Source organism: Ursus maritimus, unplaced genomic scaffold, assembly GCF_017311325.1.
Source record: "Ursus maritimus isolate PB19 unplaced genomic scaffold, ASM1731132v1 scaffold_8, whole genome shotgun sequence".
NCBI classification, from domain to species: domain Eukaryota; kingdom Metazoa; phylum Chordata; class Mammalia; order Carnivora; family Ursidae; genus Ursus; species Ursus maritimus.
The window spans coordinates 75,941,765-75,962,987 of NW_024426996.1; the positions used below are offsets into that span (position 1 = coordinate 75,941,765).

A 21,223-nucleotide genomic window follows, 5' to 3' on the forward strand; every position below is an offset into this window, starting at 1 on the left:
CAAACAATTTTTATACTTTTTAGGCAAAGAGACAATACATCGGTGAGGGCCTGACAGGACACAGAAAACTTCAGTTGGGAGCTTCTGTTAGTGAGGAATTCTACACAGAATTTGGGCTGGGTTAGTAAGGTAGCAAGAAAGGGAGCAGGTTTGTCTCCCTAGCCTACTCGGCTCTAAATGTCCCGTCTCTGGTGGTTAGGATGTCTTTGTCCCCCCCGCTGCAGGGAAGGTACTTGTCATGGGGGAGATGTATTCCTGCCTTCAGAGGTCAGAGGGGGTCTGAGTGTCCTTGCACTAGCTGTCTCTTACGTAACTTTTGTTTAAAATAGTCAATGCCGGGGCGTCTGGGCGGCTCGGTCCGTGGAGCGTCCGACTCTTGATCTTAGCTCGGGTCTTGATCTCACGGTCGTGGGTTTGAGCCCCTCATTGAGCTCCACGCTGGGCACGGCGCCTGCTTTAAAAAAATAGTAATCTGTGCCAAAGTGGCACATTTTCGTGCGGCCCGCTCTTGGCCCCTATACCACAAACTGGGGGGCTTAAAACCATGGAAACCTATACTCTCCCTGCTCTGGAGGCCAGAGGTCCAAAATCAAGGTGTCAGTAGGTCTGTGCTCCCCTCATAGCTCTCGAATCTGTGGTGTGATTCTCTCCCAGTTTCCAGGGGCTGGCGGCACTCCCGTGTTCCTTGGCTTGTTACACATCCCCTGGCCTTCCTGTCTGGGTCTCCCTGTGTCCTCTGCTCCTCACAGAAGGATGCCAGTCATTGGCTTTCGGGCCCACCCTAAATCCAGGGCAGTTTCATCCCAGGATCCTCAACCAGGGTTTTTGTATCTGCAAAAACCCTATTTCCAAATGAGGTCTCATTCTGAGGTGCCAGGAGGACACGAAGTTTTAGGGGACACCATCAACCCACTACAGTCTCCTTACTCTTTTTTTTTTTTTAATGTCATTCTAATAAATGTGGCAATTTGGATTCTCTGCTCACAGCAAGTACTGGGGATGGGGTGAGCGGTGGGGATGGTCACAGGCAGTCCCCTGGCAGGGCAGGAGGTCACAGAGCCCCCAGAAGCAGAATCAGCACTGACCAAGGCCAGTGTGAGGGCTCCCAGCTCTGTGCAGAGAGCTGACCCGATTCTTCCAGAAGACAGAAGATTCTTTACAACGTCCCCTGCTTCAGAAGGCAGGGCAACGTGCCTTGCATTGTAGAGTAAACCGGGGTCCAAAATGAGGACACTTGACCCTCGAGAGATAAAATTTCAATCTTTTAGAAAACCCACTCACAAGGAACCCGCTCCCCTTCCCCATCTGGATGGGAGAAACAGGGGAGCCTGCCCGACAGAGAAAAGGTTATAAATTATAGATGTTAAAAAAAAAAAAAAAAAGCGTGCCACGGCCAGAAGTCCTGGGTCAGCTCAGAGCACATGACCCCGCCGTGTGCTAATGCCACTCAGCTGCCACGACCCAAGCCCAGCCCAGCTGCGGAGTGGAGACCTTGCGGACGGAAAAGCCCCATGAGGTCATTGCCAAGCTGCCTGCAATGCAGCTCAGCCTTGCACCGCGCTGTCTCCAGCACGCTCTGGGGAGCCTGTGAATTTTAGACACTCTCTCAGGGACCCTGGCTCTGCAGAGCGTGGAATGAATTGCACTCATCCATCTGTGGGCTTTCAAAAAATTCAATAATTAATTCAAGCGGACGGTGGTGGCGTTATTAGAATTTGGCCTTTCTGTGGTTCTTTACTTTGGCAGAGTGCTTTTATAATCATTTACCAGCTAAATAATTTAGTCCACGTTATTGCTACACGCTGGAAAGCTGGTGCGTGAGCCTGTGCTGGTGATCTTGGAAGGCTCCGGAACAGAGCAGGGGAAGAGCCGGATGAAATGAGGGGGCCCTGGGAGTTTATTCCCCAGGTCACATGTGGTGCCTTGACCTCCACGTGTCCTCGATAATTTTAACTCTGATTCGCCCCGGGCCATACTTTTCATGGTGGCGGTGACCAATGAGACGGGGACTTCTATACTGGAAGGGGGAGTAAGTTAGCCTTCTAGCCCAATCCCCTCATTTTGTAGAAGGGGAAACCGAGGCCCAGGAGGGCCCCTGCTCTGCCCAAGGCCACACCACTAGCATGACTCGCCTGCCAACGATTAATGGAGTGACAGCAGCATGAATGCAGGCCCTGGCGGTAGTACTCAGGTTTAGGGAATTTCCCCCCTCCCACCCCCCACCCCTCATTTTGGGGCCTAAGTGGACCATGGATCTGAGAAGAGGAAACCAGAGGCGTAGCCAGGTCCTCTGGGCCGGGGGCGCCAGCGTGGGGCAGGGCTGGCCTTCGGGCAGAGGGAGGGGCTGCATTTTTGGTCTCCCTTCTTCTGCCAGTGGGTCTTCCAAGCATCTTCTTGACAACCATGTCACCTAAGCCTCCGTGGCCTGGTCTAAAAGAGCAAACCTGCCCCAGAGGTGGTTGGAGGGCGCCGAGAGGCAGAGCCCAGAAAACGCCTGTCAGCACTCCCTGCACGGGAGCCATTGCTAATAGGGTTGGTTCCACCCCTTACGATGGTTCCTTAAGCTGTGAAGTGGGTATAACCATACCTGCCCCTTCCCCCTCAGAATTTCTGTGAAGCTCAGAAATAAAAAAAAGGAGATGGCAGAGCGAGTCCTTCACGCTCATCACGTACTCCTCACCCTGGAGGAGGCCCAGGGAGGGCTGTCTTCCTTGCGGCCCCAGGGAGGATGGAGGCAGGAGCAAGGCACCAGGGGGTCCCCGGTGGAGGCTAAAGGGATCATCTAAGGGGCATTTCTGTCCAGGGGATTGTTTGCCGGGGGGCGGGGGATGGCCGAGTGGGTTGTGAAGACTATATTCTCAAAACAACAAACAAAACTCAAAAACTCCCCAAATCTAACACACACAGAGTTCTGTTTCAATACATAATGAGTCACCAGATGACGATGAGCCCCAGAATACTGTTTACTCCGTTTCTCCAAGGACAGAGAAGCAAAAATGTCGCTTGTTCATGTCGTAAGCATTTCCTGAGTACTTGGTACGTGTCTGGTGCTGGGGCTGCAGCACAAAGGTAAGTAAAACACTAAAGCCACTAGGAACTGGATTTATGATTTTGTCTGTACCTTATGTATTTTTAAATAAGGTTTGGAGTTTTCCAGAAATGAGCATGTGCAGCAAGGTTAAATCTAGGAGGGAGAACGTGATGTAATGGGCAACCCTGCTTTTGGCTTGAATTAGACCGTGAATTTTCTTACTACACATTCGAGCTTGGCTTTACAAACCTGACATTTAAGTGTCTGAATCTACTGTGAGTGTAAAATGAATGGATGCCTGTTCAGTTTCGCGTACAGTTTCCGAGTCCTTGCTGTACGCCAGGCTCTGTTCTAGTCTCAGGGGACGCAGAAATGAAAGGTTAAGTTGTTCTGCCAGGATTTGCTCACGATTCAGGAAAAGGCCTAAAAACCCGAACCCAGCAGAAGAGAAGCATAGAGAAGGGCCAGGCGATGTTCGAAGAGGAGGCGATATTGGGTCTGGGCTTTGAAGGGTAAGGATGAGTTTGCTAAGTGAACAGGGGATGGGGGACATGTTCCCCGCCAAGGAGACATTGGCCCAGGCCTGGAGGCAGGTGCTTTGGGAACGGGGAGGTTGGTGAGGCTGGAGTGTAGGGTTCAAGGAGAGACAGGGAGGACTGCCCAGGTGGGCCGACTCTCACCATCCTCAGAAAGATCCAGAAGCCCCGTTTCTCTCCCTAGTCCACATCAGTGTCCCGACCCACTCAGAATTTAGGATGCGGCAGAGAAACTTGGAACCGTCAGAAAGGAGGGTGTGCACCGAACAGGCAGGTCCAGAGACAGTAATTAGGTAAGTCTTAAATTTCTCACCACCAAAAAAAAAAAAAAAAAAAAAAAGGTGATAGACATGTTAACTAACCTTATTGTCGAAATACCTTCACAATCTATTTGTATATGGAATCATCAGATTGTACACCTTAAACCGACACGCTTTTGTATCAGTAAAGCTGGGGAAATTTTTTTTTTAAAAAGGGTCTTGGTACTGACAGAAAGTAGATTAGTCGTTGCCGGGGGCTGGGGGGCGGCGAGAATGGGAGTGGCTGATAATGGGACAGGGTTTCTTTTTGGTGTGATGTTCTGGAATTAATGGTGATGGTTGCACAATTTTGTGAATATACTAAAACCCCAAGGATATGTACACTTTAAAATGGTGAAATTTGTGGTGTGTGAATTAATTCTCAGTTAAAAAAAAGACCAAGACATGGAACAACAGGACCCTCCTCCCTCCTTCCTGCAGCCACCACGCGTGGCGGCCCTCACCTGTGCCAGGGGTCAGGCTGCTGGCGGGGAAGCTGCAGGACGAGGCTCGCCCCTGCCCAGGCTCCGCTCTGCCCGGCACTCCATGGCTCGGGACCAGGCATTTCCTTGTCTGAGCTGCAGAGAGGCTCACCAGGACGCTGGGGGGGTCTCCTCAGTCCTTCTGAGCACTAATCCCATGCCCACAACGAGCACCTAGCACCTCATCCTGGCTCCACGTAAGCCCCCAGGAATTGAGATCGAGGGGGACTGAGTAGTGAGTAGCGCTTGAAGCCGTGGCCATAACCAAAGTGGGCGCTGTTGTTTAAAAACATGCAATAGCTCATTTGATTCTTCCAGCACCACTGCGATGGAGGTATTACTACGATCTCCATTTTATGGATGGGGAAACTGAGGCACAGAGCAGCTAAGCAACTTGCCTGAAGTCACACAGCAAGGAAGTGGGAGAGGCAGGACTGGAAATCAGGCTATCACACTACCCCTCCCCCCCCCGCCACTGCCATGCAGTCTGCACTTGAACCCATGGGCAAGGGCGTCACTGAGAGGCTTGAACTTGGAAGTGGCACCGAGCAGCAGCTGGCCGCCCTGTCTATGGGAGGGTGGACGGGTTGGGGGTTGCGGCCATTGTCCACGAGGTGGCGGGTGTGTTTCCCGGGGCCTTCACAGAGTCATTTAGAAAAACCAAATATGTGACAAAATCCTGCAGGGGGGTCTCTGGGGAGACGAGGTCCGGTTGATTTGACTGTGTACGCCTTAAAACACCCCAGATCTGTCCCAGAGTCGCTTCTGTGACTCCGGCATCTCCAAGCTGATCTCTTGCCCAGACCCGGCCCCTCCCAGAGCCTCGTGGGGCCCCCCTGCAGGCTCAGTGCCCCGGGTGAGCCCAGCGGCGGCCCCGGAAGACTTCCGTGCACAATCCCCAGGACCGTGAACGTGTCCTCAGGTCATGAGATGCAGGCTCTTGAGAGGAGATCCTCATCCCGGGTCGTCGGGTGCGCCCCAAATGCAGAGAGCAGCGCCCTCATGGGAGATGCACGGAGAAGAGGAGGCAGTGTGACCACCGGGGCGGCGTGGAGAGGGGCCGGGCCACGAGCCCAGGAAGCCCCCAGGCTGCAGAGGCTGGAGAAGGCAGGACTGTTGTGCCCTGCAGCCTCCGCAGGGAGCAGGGCCCTGCTGGCACCTGGGTTTCGCCCCCGGTTTGTGGTCGTTTGCGAGGGTGGCAACAGGAAACTAAGTGCCGTGTGCACTGCTTTCCTCCCTGTGCTCCTCTGCCCTCCCTGGGGACGTCCCGCTGTGTCCACGGCCTGCCGCATCCCTCCCGGCAGTGGCTGTGTCCCCCACTGGTGGGTCCGCTGCTTCACCTAAACACACATCTCCCAGCTGCTGCTGGGTGGGCTGCGGGCTTGTGCAGCCGGGTGCTCGCGGCCTTCCCCGGGCCAGAGCCATGTGGACACCCACGCGAACTGAGATCGCCAAGTCCCCGTGAAAACCCAGGACAGCACGAAAAAGCAAGCAGGCAGTGCCCACTGTCCCCTGCTGTCTGTCGAACCATGGGTCCTTTTCGTCCCCGCCCTCCTCAGTGCACAGAACCTTTGGGGGCAGGAGGGGTACACATGGGGTGCACGGTGGCCCATGCTGCAGCTTCCTGTGTGGGATTCCAACCACACTGTGTGTGTGTGTGTGTGTGTGTGGCCTGTGTTGGGGTCTGTAAAATGCTGGCACCTGGGATGGGGACAAAGCCACTTCCTCCCAGAAGCACACACGGTTTCTCCTGACCCGTGAGCTTAGACCAGGGACTAACCCAGGCAGAGTCTCATGACCCTTCCTCACCTGCTGCAGGAAGTGTCCAAGGGTCAGCAGGGAGGCTCCTGGGGTTCCACATAAGAAACCCGAAACACGCAGACATGGAGTATCACTGCATCAGTGCTCTGGTTTGAAGGCCTTTGCTAGAAAGATGCTGGCAGCCCGGCCCAGGGCCTGTGGCAGGGGCCAGCACCTGGGACACCTGCCTTCCCCAGGCTGGCCAGGGGCAGTGTCTGCCAAGATCCTGGGTCCTGCCAGGCTGCCCTGCGGTCGAAGGCCCACTTGCACCCAGCTGGGGACCTGGGTCAAGTATAGGAATCCAATGACCTCATGTGTCAAGGGGGTGGGGCCCTCCTGGGGATTAGGAATTCAGGCCACCCAGGGCCAGGTTCCTAGACTGGGCTTCAGGCTCAAGGCACAGGCGGGCTTGGTGTATACCCTGCGGTTCTGGAGCACGGGAGGCACGTTCTGGTGGTTCTCAGTTGGCTAATGGAAAAGGCGCGGCCTCAGCCTTCAGCCCTGCGGCTGGGGTGTGGAAGTAGGACTTGGTGAACACCTACTCAGTGCGGAGCAGGGCCCGAAACAGGTGCCTGCAAGGTACCAATTCCCCAGCAACGGCCTGCCTCCAGCTCCCGGTCTCGCTCCCACACCACGCTCGGTTTCTCATCTGGGGAGTCCTGCAGCGGGGCTGGCTCCAGGTCCGCAAAATGACGGCCTAATCTGGGCAGCTGCGACAGAGGCTGGAACCCCTGCCCTCGCCCTTCATTCCGCCCCTCCCCGTCCCCCCCCTCCGCCCCCCGCGACCTGGATGCTCCAGGCTGCGGCTGCAGTGAGGGGACCCCCGCTTCCTCTTCCGAACAGACCAAGAAACCTTTCCCTCTCCCTCCAACGCGGCGCAGCGCGCGAAGCGCGCTCTCTGCCCTGAATACCTAACCCTCGGCTGCCCCGGGGCGTCCTCCCAGCCCGGGCTCCGTCCCCCACTCAGGAGGGCGCTGCCCCACGTCCCGAAGCCTCCCCCTCCATTGGCATCCGCGCCTCCTTCCCGCGGGGACGCCCTCTTTCCGGGGCCCCCTCCCCAGCCCAGCCGCGCGCCACCGGCCCGCTCCAGTGCCCCCCACTCCGGGGGATCGCAGCCTCCCTCGGCTCGCCCCCTTCTCTCCGCCAGTCGCCGCGCTCCCCCTCCTGCGTTCCCGGGGCGCCCCGGGCGCCCCCCGCCGCCCCGAGCCTCGGGTCCGGGCGCGCCCCCCGCAGCCGCGGCTGGCGCGGCGGGCGCGGGTCCCCGGGGAGCGCTCCTTTGTGCGGCCCCGCGCGCTGCGTCAGGGCGGAGTTGTCGCCGCCGCCACACGCGCGCACTCACCGGCGCACGGGCGGCCCTGGGGGCGGCGGGAAGGGAGGCGGTGAGCGGGAGGAGGGAGCGGTCGCGAGCCCAATCGCTCGGCTCCCCCGCCCGGCCCCGCGCGGCGCCGCCTCCGCCATTGCTGCGCGCGGGAGCGGCCGACGCGGAGGCTCGCTGCGCGCTCCGAGCCAGACCTGCGAGCCGGCGTGGGTGAGTGCGGCCCGCGGGCCCGAGCCTGCCGCCCCGGGGCGCGGTCCGCGGCCGCCCGGCGCCCCGGTGGTGGTGGAGGGGAGGACGGGGGGCTCCGCGCGGGTCCCCGGCGCCGGGACCGGGCGCGCCCCCTCCCCGGCCGCGTTGCGCCCCTGAGCCCGGCGCTCCGGTCCCGCGCGGGGGAGGGCCTGGGACACCCCCCGCCCAACCCCGGGCCGTGACCGCCGCGCCCTCTCGACCCCTCCTCCCCGGAGGCCAAGCTGGGGGCCGGCGAGCTCGCGGTGACTCCCTCCCGGCCCTCCCTCGCAGGCGGCAGCCTCGGGTCTCCCGGAACGATGGTGAAGTTGGGGAACAATTTCGCGGAGAAGGGCACCAAGCAGCCGCTGCTGGAGGATGGCTTCGACACCATCCCCCTGATGACGCCCCTCGATGTCAATCAGCTGCAGTTCCCGCCCCCGGACAAGGTGAGAGCCCCCCCCCCGGCACCCCCGCGCTGCCGGGTGCGCACCCCAAGTCTCGGGCGGCGGCCGCAACAAAAGAGACGCGCGGCGTGCGCTGGAGATGGGAAGTGGGGGCGAGCTCGGGCGGCGGGAGGAAGCCCCCCGGGAGGACAGCGTGCCCGCGCGGGATTCCGGATCAGGAGACAGCTCGGTCTTGACGAGGGAGCGCAGTTAGGGGGAAGGTTCCTTCCCGATTCTCCTGGGGGTCCTGCCCTAGAGAGGTCCCTGGCTCTACAGCAGCAGCCCCCAGCCCGGCTCCTCCCCGCCCCTGCCCCATGGAAGCAGGGGGCTGTGGGTCTGGGGCGAGCCCCGGGGCGCGGCTGCCGCGTGTGCCTGCCCAGGTGGTGCGGTTTCAGCCCGATTTGCCCCGTGGCGGCGGGAGGCTCCTCTCCCTGGCCAGACGGACCCTCGTTGAGGGGCCGGGTTCCCGTCCTCGGCCTCCCCGCCTGCCCCTCCCAGCCTGGCGGTGGATGCTGGACGGTGTCTGTTCGCTTCCTTCCTCTCTTTGTTCCTTTTGTGAAATCTTCAAGTAAGTGCTCTGCTCGCTGGGCGTTAGTGTAACTGGGGACAGCCATTCATCATCCTCTCCCCAAAGCGGGTTTTTCTTTTCTGAATTTAGAGAGCCCTTTCTTTTCTTGAGTACAGTATCCAATCGAGTAGTTTCTGTACGCGAAGGATAATATTTTCAAGAGTTAACATTTAAAAAGGCAAATACGATGGTTAAAAGTCTCGACAATTGTATTACAAAACTCAAACCTAGGACAATAAACACAGCATCGTTCTGACCACCTTGCTGCTGCTTAAAAACCAGCCTGGCCACAAGCAAGCTCGTTCTGTTCCCTGGAGTGCGTTTATGGGTATTGTCTCATTTAGCCCCGGCGAGGAGCTTGTGACTCAGGTCTTTGTCTTCCACTCTGGCAGGCTGGTGATTGCTGACCACCGGATGGGGCTGGGGGCATCTCTCTGCAGCGGTGGGTCTTTCCCATCTGGAAGATTCCTTTATTCCCATGTGGACCCTTTGACTTACTCAGCTCTCTAGAGTGCTTTCCATCCCTGCGGCTCTATTGTCTGTGTTTTGTGGGGGGGGAACGGGGGCTGGCAGCAGGTGTTTCAGTTCCAGGAGAGGCTCGGCTGGGCACACCTGTGCACCCAGGCCACGTGGGGCCACTTTGGGGGCACTGACGGTCTGGGGGCAGGGGTGGGGGCAGGGCTGCCTCAGCTGGCGCCTCCCGCTTCCCTGTCTGGACGACTTGCTGGGCTAGCTCAGCCGCCCCCCCACCCCACTCTGCCCCCCACCTTCCCCTCCCCTCTCAGCCCAAGAGTGGTGGCAGCCTGTGCCAGGAACGCTGTGTCCCGAGGCAGCACCTCTGTCAGGTGACTCCCTCCGCTCAGCCTGAGCCTCCTCTTTTGCCCCAGTCTGTTCTGTTCCAGAATTGTCTGGCACACAGTTGGCTTATACCAGGGAGGGGGATTTCAGGCACGTATGAAATCCTGGCCAACCAATTGGGCCTTTAGAAGTAGCCTAGGTAAGTCTGAAAGGTAATGAGTCTCCCATCCCTGGGAGTGTTCAAACAGAGGGAGGGAATGGGCAGGGATGCCCCAGAGACAGGAACCAGTGGTTGGGCTGGAAGATCTCTGAGGTCACAGATGAGGAGACTGAGGCTCAGAGAGTTCATGGACGTGCCCAAGGTCACACGACCAAAGGCCACAGTCCTCCCGAGTGCAGAAGCTTCTGGCAGGGCCTCGTGTTCCATCCCGCCTGGGACGAGACCTCGCTTAACCCGAACAGCAGTGCTGTGTTGCTCCCAGGCAGGGTTCCGGGAGGCGATAGCACCCGTCCCAGGTGACGTGGTTGGTGGGGTCCGGTAACGCAGGCAGGGTTATCAGTGGAACCTGTCCTGAGAGCGTGTACCGAGGGCTGAGGTACGACAGGGACTGTGGTCACGGAGCGGACAGCAGTGCCCGGGCCAGTCTCACCTGACGTTTGTCAGGTGCTTATTACGCACTGGGCGCTTGTTTACAGGCTTTATGGGCTTAGCTTTCTTTACTGTTATTGCCCCCATTTCACAGATGTGGAAATAGAGGGTCTTGTCCAAGGTCACCTAGCATGTCAGTGGCAGGGGCGGATGAATCCGGCGGTAGAACATGGATGGGCTTCCCGCCGTGCTGAGGATTGTGCGGATTCCCCCTCCTCACTGCCGCCGGGTGAGAGAGGCCTTGTTCCCATTTCCCGGGCCAGGACACTGCGGTTCGGAGTAGCCAGGGAGGTGCTAAGGTCACCCAGCGAGTCAGGGACAGTTGGGATTTGAGGACGATAGGGTGATGCACAGATGTTGCCCGCAGAGCCGGGTGGGCACCCAGACCGTCACACATGCCCGCCCTCTCGGCGTCTGAGAGCTGCGTGTATGTAAGGGACCCAAGGAGGGAAGGCAGGAGTCTGATTACAGTTTTGTGGCCCATGGATCACTCTTCGGTGGCAGCTGGCATGGGCCGCTTTCTCTCCCGATTCCTTCTCCTCGGGGCTGGCTCCAGGGTCACACTCAGTCCAGGCCCACCATCCTGACTCGCCGTGTTCTGCTGGATCCGCCCCAGGGCCCACGGTCGCAAAGAGCAGGTATCTTCCCCGAACTGCGTACCCCCCCTTTTTGTCGGGGTTAGGGGGAAGAGTGTGGGGGTGGCTGGTCCTCTGCAGTCCAGCCGCCGCTTCCTGGCTCCTGGCGGTGGAGAGGAGGAGTGGGGACTAGAGAGGTCTGACCCCTTGATGCCTCCCTGCACGGCGGGGACTGAATAGTAAACTGTCCTTGGCGACAGGCAGGCGTGAGGAGGAAAGGGCTGTGGGCCTCTGAAGGAGGAGGCAGGAGGGTGGGTCGCGGCTCATGGGAAGCTGCTGGGGATGCAGGGAAGGGTGTGTACGGGCCGGGTGGCATAGCTTTCCTGGGGGGAGAAGCCTCTCCCACTTCGCAGTAGAGAGCAGAGGGAAAGAAGAGCAGGGAGACCCTCTGGGGGCCCTTGCAGGGGCAGCGGAGGGAGAGGATGGCGGGGTGGGGGCTGATAGAGGCAAGATTGATTTCCTTGAAGGCCGGTTCCTGCTCCGGCCTGATCCTCATCGCCTCTTCCCTCGCTTTCCCCGCAGCGGCAGGGAGAGACCACGGAAAACCAGTGCACTCCCCGACCACCGGGGCTCGTGCGGCGCCCCAGCCTGTGGAAGGAGCCCGGTGTCAGGAGTCAGCCCTGCTATCTATTAGCTGGGTGGCCTTTGGCCAACAAGCTTGACTTCTCTGGCCCCGAGTTGCCGTCTTTCCCACCTGGGGCTGCTATCAGGATTATTCATGGGTCATTTCTCTGAAGGTCCTCGCACAGAGATTTCCAGCAAATGGCAGCTGTTCTCGTTCTTTCTGTGAAGCACTTGCTGGCGACATGGTGACTTGGCCACCGGGGTTGCTGCGCCCGTCCTCGTCCTCGCGGGGCAGGTGTGTCTGCGGGCATCCCGCCGTGCCTCTGACTCTTTGCTTCTCTGTTTCCCGGACAAGGTGGTTGTGAAAACGAAGACCGAGTACGAGCCTGACCGCAAGAAAGGCAAGGCGCGCCCTCCCAAGATAGCGGAGTTCACCGTCAGCATCACCGAGGGGGTCACCGAGAGGTTCAAGGTGAGTGGCCTGGCAGGGAAGGTGCGGCTCTCATGTGTGGGGGTGGGGGCGCCACGCTGGCCCCTGGAGTGACGGCAACGGGACCAGATCCCAGCTGCGCACAGCCAGCGCCGTGGCTTTCCAGATTTCTTCTTCTTTTCCTCTGTCTTCCGAAACGACCACACAGAACTTCGTGGCGTGTTTTCTTGTTTAAAAATTTTTAATTCTAATTTAATTGTTAAAATTCCGGCGTGATTAACATACAGTGTTATGTGAGTTCCGGGTGTATAGTATAGCGATTGAACGATTCTGTCCACTACCCGGTGCTCGTCACCGTGAGCGCGCGCCTCGCCCTGTCCCCGACTTCACCCCTCCCCCCGCCCCCCTCCCCTGCAGCCACCGGTTTGTTCTCTAGAGTTCAGAGTCTCACGTAGTTTCAATAACAGGGAAAACCCACCCCTATACTTTCTTTTCGACGCCTGTTACAGACATGTGAAAAATCATGTCCTACCAGACTCTAAGATCCTTACCGCACAGTTGCAGGGAGGAGGCAGGCTCGCACAAAGGACAGGCAGCCCACTTATTACCTGCAAGACCCAGCTCTGCACCCCTGACTTGCGGCAGCCGAGCTCAGCGAGCCTTGGCAGAGGTCAGGACTATCCGGATAAGCCGTCATACAGACGGGAAAGTTGAGGTGCGGAGCAGTCATGGCTGACCATGGCCGAGCCAGAGGAGGCCTGGCTCCAGGGGCCCACGCTCTGCCTCCATGCTTCACCACCCCTGCATGATGTGGGGGTGCGGGGCTCGGCCGGCCAGTGTGTTCCGTGTGCGGGCGGCTGGAAGCACCCGCTTGTGGTGGGGGAGGCCTTGCTCTGGACAGCTCTCTAGGGAGGAACAGCGGCTGAACGGGGCAGGGTTCCAGCCAGGCTGGGGGTGGAGCCTTCCCCAAAGTCCCCAAGGTCCGGTGGCCTCTGAGGGTGGACACAGTGGCCTTGGTTGAGGAGTAAGTTAGGATACTGATCTTTTGAGACTTGTTCTTTGAGAAACACGAGAGACGGTGAAATGGTAGCCCTCACCCCGATTCAAAGGGGTGACTCGAGAGATGCCAGTGGGTCGCCCTGACCTTGCACAGTGGCCGTGGCAGCCTCTCTGGTGGCTCCGTGGGGTTGGTGAGCAGTTTGCTGATGTCCGGGTGCACAGACGCTTGGACCCCAACACCCTGCAGTTCCTGTACGGTGTCCCGTTCCATGTCCTGAACACCCTGTGGACTGGTTACTAGCTGCAGGCAAAGCTCACGGAGCCGTGGTGGCTTCGGAGCTGAGCAGGGGAGGCAGGGTGTGATGCGACTTTGAATCCCTCCTTCGTGTCGCTCCAGCCTGCCTCACGGGCGGGAGAAACACCGTGGGCCTGGCCTGGCCAGCGGACCCCTCCAGGTCGCCATCTCTGGTGTCTGCGGGGTGTCGACCATGTGATCTACCTGCCCCGAGAGGTGTGGGGGTGAGCGGCAGAGCCCGCTCGCCGGCAGCAGTGTCGACGTGCAGGGTCCTGCGTCTGTGGCTCCTGCTGGGGCTGCAGGGGTGGTGTCGGCCTGAGAGGCTCCTCGGGGGCTCCTGGCTGGGCAGTCTATGTGTGTCGCTGCGTTCACGGCCAGGACCAGACTGCACTGACCCAAGGTCGACATCTCCCTTCCGCTCTGGCCAGCCGGCGTCGCGTGTGCCCTGTCTGTGGGTGCTCGTATGACCTGCATTGCCTGCGCCCTGGGGAGCGCCTCCTGGCCGAGGCAGAAGTGACCTCAATTTCAAGGTCATCCTAGCCGTCATTCTGATGGCTGACACCATCTGGCTATCTAACTGTGTCTGGGTTTCTCATGCCTGATTTGACCTTTGCCCTTCTCAGCCCTGGCATTTTAGGTCCCCCCCGAGTGGGGTGCTACCCGTCATCTGTTGTGGTCCGTTGTGTGCCAGGCTCTGTCCCCCAGCTCCGGTGTCCCTTGTGTGTGTTTTTCCCGCATGCTCACCTGATCCAGGCCCCCAGGGCCCCCGTTTAAGGCAGGGGTGACGCACATTGGCCACCAGGGCTCTCGGCAGCCACAGCAGACCGTCGGTGTGGTTACCTGGCTCCAGGTGCCCAGAAGCCGAGGGCTCAGAAGATCTGAGCCTATCCCTGTGGACAGGGCTGTGGCTGCCTCATCTCTGCCCCCACCTCCTGAGGGATGTCCAAGAAGGTGATGTATGCAGTAGGTGCTCAGTAGGGCACTGCATCACAGCGAGCCCATTCCCCAGGCTCATACCTAAACCATCTGGGCATGTTCCTATGCTTAGCATCCGTGGCCCTCTCGGGGTTCACAACGATGCTGAAGGGGGCGGCACGGAGGCTCTGGAGTCCCTGGTGGTCACGGGGGCTGGGGTGCTTCAGACTGATCCGTGCCTCCGTGGCCAGTGCCTTTCCACCACTCCACCTGCCACTCACCACCGCACAGGCCCGCCTTCCAGCCCCTTCCCTTGCCAGCCCAGCCACCAGCTCCACCGAGAAGCCTCCGGGGATTGACCTCACCCTCCTGGGGTTTCCGCTGTCCTTTGTAAGGGGCAGTAGCAGGATGAAGACAGGGAGCACTCCGTCCGACCAGCAGGACTCCGGGTCGAGCTCCTGAGACTTCTCATCTCACTTAATCCTTGTAAAAACCTTGTGACGTGGGCCCCATTGTCTCCATTTCGCAGTGGAGGGGACACTGAGGCAGAGAGCTTGGCCCTGGGCGGCCTGCACTTGGCCGTGACACCCGAGGTGATGTGGCTTCCCCCGGGGGACGCGTGTACACAGGGAGCTCCCCGCTCCAGGCGGCCCACCATGCTGCTGCTCCGTTGTGCACTTTTCCATTTTTTTTTGAAGATTTTATTTATTGATTTTAGAGAGAGGAGAGCCGGCACAGGGGGAGTAGCGGAGAGAGAGAATTCCAAGCAGCTCTGTGCGGAGCGGGGAGCCCAGCCTGGGAGCTCGATCTCACGACCCTGAGATCACGACCTGAGCCAAACTCAAGAGTTGGCCACTCAACCGACTGAGCCCCCCAGTGGTCCCTGGACCATTGCGCTTCTAAGAATCCTTGCCCTTTGTGGATTTGAAGCCCCGCCTGGTGGCCTCTGCCCTGGGGCCCTCCATCTGTCCCTTGAGTCACAACACAGGTCACCCTCCCTCCCAGCAGCCTTGGGATGTGCAGCAGCCCGTGTACTTGAGTCTTCTCTGGCGTAAGTGTCATTTTTCTCTGGTCTCTTCCTTCGTGTCACAGTGTCCTGGCTCCCCCTGTGAGGGGCCCGTGTTTCTCTTCAGGTGTGACCAGGCGTCCTGGCGACGTCCTGCGGGGTGGCCCCTCTCTGCCAGCCCGGATAAGAGCCCATCCTCTCTGGGGCTGCATCCAGGCACTCCCAGCTTGATGAGTCACTGGGTGACTAGCCATGCTGCTGGCCTGGAGTGCGTGGGGACTTGGGGAGAGTTCCAGAGTCTGCCTGTGGGACCCTCGCTTGTTGAAGAAGGCAGTTCCCTAGGGCACCCTCTCTCCAGGCCATGTGCGGCTGTAAGCCCTTTCCTGGTGTTAACTCACCAGTTCCCACCCGGTCGGGCAGACGACCCCTGAGGTCACAGTCAGTGGCAGAGCGTGGCCTGAACCGGGTGACCTGGCCCACTTGACTGGGAGCGCGTGGGCCAGACGCACAGAGCTGAACACCCTCACGCCAGGCTTTTGTTCCAACACCCTTCTGAGTAGGGAAGGAGGTGTAGCTGGTTCCCTGTGCACTTGCTGGGGGCGTGTGTGTGAGAGGCGGCCCGCAGAGCACTGGTGCTCTAAGTGCGGTCTGGGACCGCCTGTGCTGGAATCACCCGAAGTCTGATTTTTCACAGAGGGGCCCTGACGTCCGGGAACGTCAGTGTGATGAGCTCTCCAAGCGATGCACTGAGTTCGTGGCCCTCTGTGGTTGCAGGTGCACCCTGGCGCAGGGGCAGGGCTGGCTCAGGAGGGCCTTTGGGAGATGCCAAGGGCGTTCCCGTCCTGGAATGTTCTCCCAGCCTTTTATGGCCCGATTATGTGTCTGGCATCTTTGAATGGAGCACGCAATAGGGCACGCTTCTCCTATGAGGGGCAGTGGCCGAGGGCTGGGGAGTAGGTGGGGAAGGTTGTGCCTGAGATGAACCTGTGACGGGAGGCGGAGAGAAGGATCTGCCTCCGCCCCCCGCCCCCGCCCCGGGGCTGTGCTGGGGGCTCCGTCCCAGCTTTGGTCTGGACAGAACCTCTTCCTGACCCCGCCAGTGACCGGGCAGCTTCCGTGTGGCGCCCAGCCCAGCCGTTCCTCGGTCCTTTTCATTTCCATGTTGAATTGCAGGGATGAAATTGCGTCTTTTGGCTGTTGAAGCAACAAGTAAATAGCGTGTCCCCCTTTGTCTCTCATTTGTGCGCCTCAGGAGCGAGGAGCCGGCTGCTTTGCGCCTCCTCTTTATGCACCTTCGGATGGCATCCTTGAGACGAGATGTCTTTTTGGATGTTACTTTATGGTTATCACTCGGGGATGAATCTCTTGGCTCCGAGGTTGCTAGGCTGGTTGCTAGGTAACCGCTGATGGGGAGAGGGTTTTGTACGACTCCGCCACACTGGGATTGCTGGATGAATCACCCAGCAGCGGCCAGAAGCCTAGGCTTCTGAAGAGGTTAGTGTCAACGAGGAAAAGTGCTCGTTTAATTAATTGGAGGTGTATTTATGCTGAGAATAAACACGGGCTGAGATGTTTCTCAGATTAAGTCAACCTAAACATTCTTGCAGTGGCGCGTTCCCGCTCCCCGGGCAGAGGAGGGTCAGGGTGCGGCTGGGACTGCTGCTGAGCGCGCGCTCCCAGCTCAGAAGCTGCAGGGGCCGTAATTAGGCAGATTGTAAAGGAAGGTTCCATCAGGTTCTGCTCTGTGGCTGCCCTGCTGGAGAGCTGTTGAAGTGTCCGGGATCCACAGATCTCTGCCTTGTAAGGGTTCCGGTGAGCAAACCGCACCCCTGCCCTGGTACCATGGTGCACGGAGCGACTTTAGTGGCCCACATGGAGCTGGGAGGATGTCCTGGAAGGAGAGGCTGAGTTTGTGTGAATGGCCCCCAGTGTTGGCAGTCGGTGCGGCAGGGGTGTCCCTCTGCATCCTGTCGCAAATGATTCTGTGGGCGGTCTGTATCTTTCCCACGTCCTTAACGACCTTGAGCCTCCTGTGCACCGGCCTGTTTGCCACACCCTCCAGTGACCCCCGGTGTGCTTCAGGAGGCACTTGTTAAATATTTATGAACAGCAACGCCATTTCCTTGCATTTGACAGCGGGGGGACGTCTTCGTGCAGTGACACGGGGACCTGAGGATGGCGGGCAGACACCCCCGTAGCCGTCCGCCGAGCACCCTGTAGGCCTCGGTCGCCAGGTTCTGTGGCCGCAGAGCCCACGGTTTTCTGCCCAGCTGTAGAGTGGGGGCTTCACCCAGAATCCGATAATAAGCGGGTTGAGTCATCTTGGAGGGGGGGTGTCTGTGTTCACTTTTTTGTGGGTTATCTAAAATATTTAGTGTTGCCCATGCTTGACGATATCAGGATTCATCCTGTTTCTCCAAGTTTTGTTTTTGTTTTTTTTTTTACTGCGTTACTCAGCAGAAAACACATTTCCTTTCCCCTCCCCCTGCCCCGGCGGGGAGGGCAGAGGGAGCGGAGGAATAACTGGCGCCATCGACCCAGTGCCTGCCTGCTCAGGCTGTGAGCTGCGTGTTACTCCTCTCCGTGTTGGTAACAGTCTTGAAGGGTGCTCTTGCTGGCTGGACTTTGTAGGTGGGCGATTAAGGTTAGAGAGTTAAGGAGCAGACTCGAGTCAGCCCGCTAACCAGGGGTGGAAGGGGGATTCAGACCCACATCCCGGAAGCCCCCCAAGCTCTGTCTGCCACACCAGCCGCTGCGCAGGTCCCGTGGGACGGCTCTTCCCTGCTTTAGACGTCCTGGTTCCACCACAGCTGGGCAGTGACCCCCACCCTCCAGGGGCCCCCAGCAGGAGGAGAAGCCCCAGGCCAGGAGGAGCAGATGGCCACAAGCAGACTCAAATGCTGCTCGAGCCCCTTGTCTTTCAAATGGGGGTGTTGTCATTTCCCCATCAGCACGGAGAGAGCTAGCGTGTGGACCAGGGCCTTGTAAGTTGAGTGGCTGTATGACTCATGGCTTGGACTGGGACGCTCTGGAGAGGGACAGTGGACACTGTGCCTTTGGGATTCCAGGGCAGTTACTACCAGCCAGGACTGTCCTAACAAGCCTCTAGGAGATATGGTCCCCTCCTTATAAACTCCTTCTCTAGTTCACCCCAAGGCCCATATCCTATTCGCCATCCATTCCTGGCTGTTCTTTCCAGAAAACGTCCCTCTTGCCACCGGGACAGGACTGCTGGGGCTCGGACTCCCCATCTCGCCAGAACCCTGACCGCAGCCCATGCCTCCGTGCCCCACCTGTCTCGTCTCTCTCCCCTCGCCCATTTGTCCTTAGTGTGGCGAAATACACGTAACACACAGTCCACCATTTTCAAGTGTCCCACCCTGTGGCATTTAGTAGCCTTGCAGTGTCGTCCAATGCTCACCACCATCTGCTTCCAGAACATTCGATCAGCCCAAGAGGAGACCCCTTACCCATCAGCAGTCGCCTTGTTTCCTCCTCCCATCAACCCCAGACCTAGCTGCCTTCTGTCTCTGGATGTCCCTGTTCCGGACATGCCGTGTCAGCGGAGTCCTACCGTACGCGGTCTGTTGTGACTGTTGCTTTCACGCAGCGTGTGTCCCAGGGTCACGCGTGCTGTACCACGGGGCAGCGCTTATTCCTTTTTCTGGCCGAGTCACACGCAGCTGCATGGCTAGACCGTCTTTTCTTTATCCCTTCATCCGTCAGTGGACACTTGGGCTGTTTCTACCTCTTGACTAGTGTGAACCACGCCGCTGCGCACTTTCGCATACAGCGTTTGGTTCGAACGCCTGTTTTCCGTCCTTCCGGGTGTGTACCCGGGAGTGGAACTGCTGGTTTGGGTGGTAGTTTTGTGTCTGACATAGTCCAGCAGCTGCCCGGTTCCCCGTCCCCACCAGCGACGTCTGAGGCTCCGTGTCTGCACACCCGCCAACGCTGGTCGTTCTCGGTCTCTTTAATTACAGCGCCTAGTGGGTGCGATGTAGTGTCTCATTGTGGTTTTCAGGTGCGTTTCCCTAACGGCTGACGACGTGGAGCACCTGTCCCTGGGCCCCGCTGGCCACTCGTGTATCTTTGGAGCGATGTCTATTCAAGTCCTTCCCCATTTTTAATTGGGTTGTTTTGTGCTGTTCGCTTGTCTTCTGGATACTGCGTTCTTGTCAGATAGGTCATTGGCAGATATTTGCTACCATTCTGTGGGGTGCTTTTTCAGTTTTCTGCTCATGTTCTTTGCACACAATTTTTAAATTTTGAAGTACAATGTATTTTCTCTTCTGTTGCTTGCACGTTTGGTGTCAGATCTAAGACACCATTGCCGGGTCTAAGGTCCTGAAGATTTGCCTCTGTTTTGTTCTAAGAGTTTTATGGCTGTAGCTTTTATATTTAGGTCTTTATTCCATTTTGAGTTAATTTTCATATATGGTGTGAGGTAAGTGTCGAGCTCTTTCTGCGTGTAGATACCAGTTGTCCCAACACCATTCGTTGAAGAGACTTCTTGCCCCATTGAATGGTCTTGGCGACTTGATTAAAACAAACCAGTTGATTGCGGACATCGGGTTTTATTTCTGGACTCTGTTGTATTCCATTTATATGGTGATTCTTAGGCCAGTAACACGCTGTGTTAATTATCGTAGCTTTGTAGATTTTGAAATTGGGAAAGATGAGTCCTTTGACTTATTCTTTGTCTCCAAGATGGCTTTGGCTACTCGGGATCCCCTGCAGTTTCTGTCTCGGCAAGAAAGGCCGTTGGGATTCCAACAGGGGCTGCACCGAGTCTGCGGATCAGTCTGGAAGTTTTCTCGTCTTCACAATATTAAGTCTTGCAGTCTGTGAACCCAGGATGTCTTTCCATTTATTTGGGTCTCTTCTCTCGTCTCCTCTAGCAATGTTTTCTAGTCCGCAGTGTTCGAGGCCCTTCCCTTTTTGCTGGAGGCAGGGAACCGCAGCAGTATCCGCTCTGAGACTGTCGCCGTGCGGATCACACGCGGTTTGGTATCAGGCTGCAGCTGGTGCCAGGATCTCGGGAAACGTGTGTGTTCTCCTCTTTTCTTTGAAATCAGAGTATTTCTGAGCTCTTGTTGTTTGATGTGTTGATAAGTAAGCATATATATATATATATATATATATATATATATATATATATATGTATGTATGTATGTATGTATATATGGAAACCCCGCCCTGGGCTCTCCCCCGATCCCTGCCGCGCTCGCACACTGTCCCTCCCGGGCCACTGCCCCCAGCAGCAGGGTCCTGGCCACCCAGGGCCGCCACGGAGCACGTGCTGCGGGCGGAGTGCGGACAGCCCTGCGCGGTGGCCGTCATCTTCCCACTGTCTCCCGCCTCAAAGCTTTTAACCGCTGCACAACAGCGATACAAATTCTGGGATTATGTGGAACCTGCTTCCTCTCTGCCCCCCCCCCCCACATAGATCGGTGGCAAACATGTCCTTCAGCCACCTGGCAGCACCTCCCCAGGCTGTGAGAAATGGGGATTTGTCACAAAGGGGCAGCTGCCTCCCAGAACCGTGCAGTGCCCAGGAGCTGCCTGGGCTCCTCCTTCCCAGTGGGGCAGACAGGGACCTGTGTCACCCGGCTGGTGTCACCTGCAGCACACGTGACGCTCCAGCCACACCAGCTGAACGCACCAAACTCCTTGATGCCTGTGGGCTGTGGCACGGCCTTCCTCCTCGGAGAGCAGCCCTTCCGCCCTGCCTGCCCTGACGAGCTGCTCCTCCAAGACGCAGACATCCCCCTGCCCCCAACCCAAGTCTTCGCCGGCACAATGGAGGGTCTGCCAACACCCCCCCAGCCACTGGGGAGGAGCTGTGATGAGCGAACACCTGCGGCAGAGGCCAGGGCTGATGCCGAGCGGCCAAGACACGCCAAGGTGGCCACTGTCTTGTCTTAGGAACGTCCAGCGACCACGGGGGTTCCATCAATGAAGGAAGGCAGGGCCCCGGGCCCTGAGGTACCTTTTTGCTTTTCTGCCTTTGGGGGCCCCTTCCTCCTTAACAACCACAACAACAAAAAGGTAGAAAAAGAAAGGACCTTATCTCATGACTGCCTTGGTCTAAAGAAGAATATAATCCAGGCTGGATTCATGATTATTATATAATTATTTCCAGTTTTCCAACAAAATTAAAAACCATTCTCGGGGGCGCTGAAAGCATCACAGGCCCCAGCACTGGGCCTCATGTGCCCCATCGA

General features: G+C 58.2%; 1 protein-coding gene across 1 annotated transcript in view; it reads left to right on the plus strand.

The window, feature by feature from the left end:
• The first annotated feature begins 7,516 nt into the window (after positions 1–7,516).
• NSG1 (neuronal vesicle trafficking associated 1) overlaps positions 7,517–21,223 on the plus strand; it is a 30,429-nt gene continuing 16,722 nt past the window's right edge. Inside the window, exons 1-3 of the mRNA XM_040624976.1 lie at positions 7,517–7,676; positions 7,986–8,140; positions 11,707–11,823. Coding sequence (XP_040480910.1) covers positions 8,012–8,140; positions 11,707–11,823 — 246 coding nt within the window. The 5' untranslated portion in view covers positions 7,517–7,676; positions 7,986–8,011. The remainder of the gene's footprint in view (positions 7,677–7,985; positions 8,141–11,706; positions 11,824–21,223) is intronic.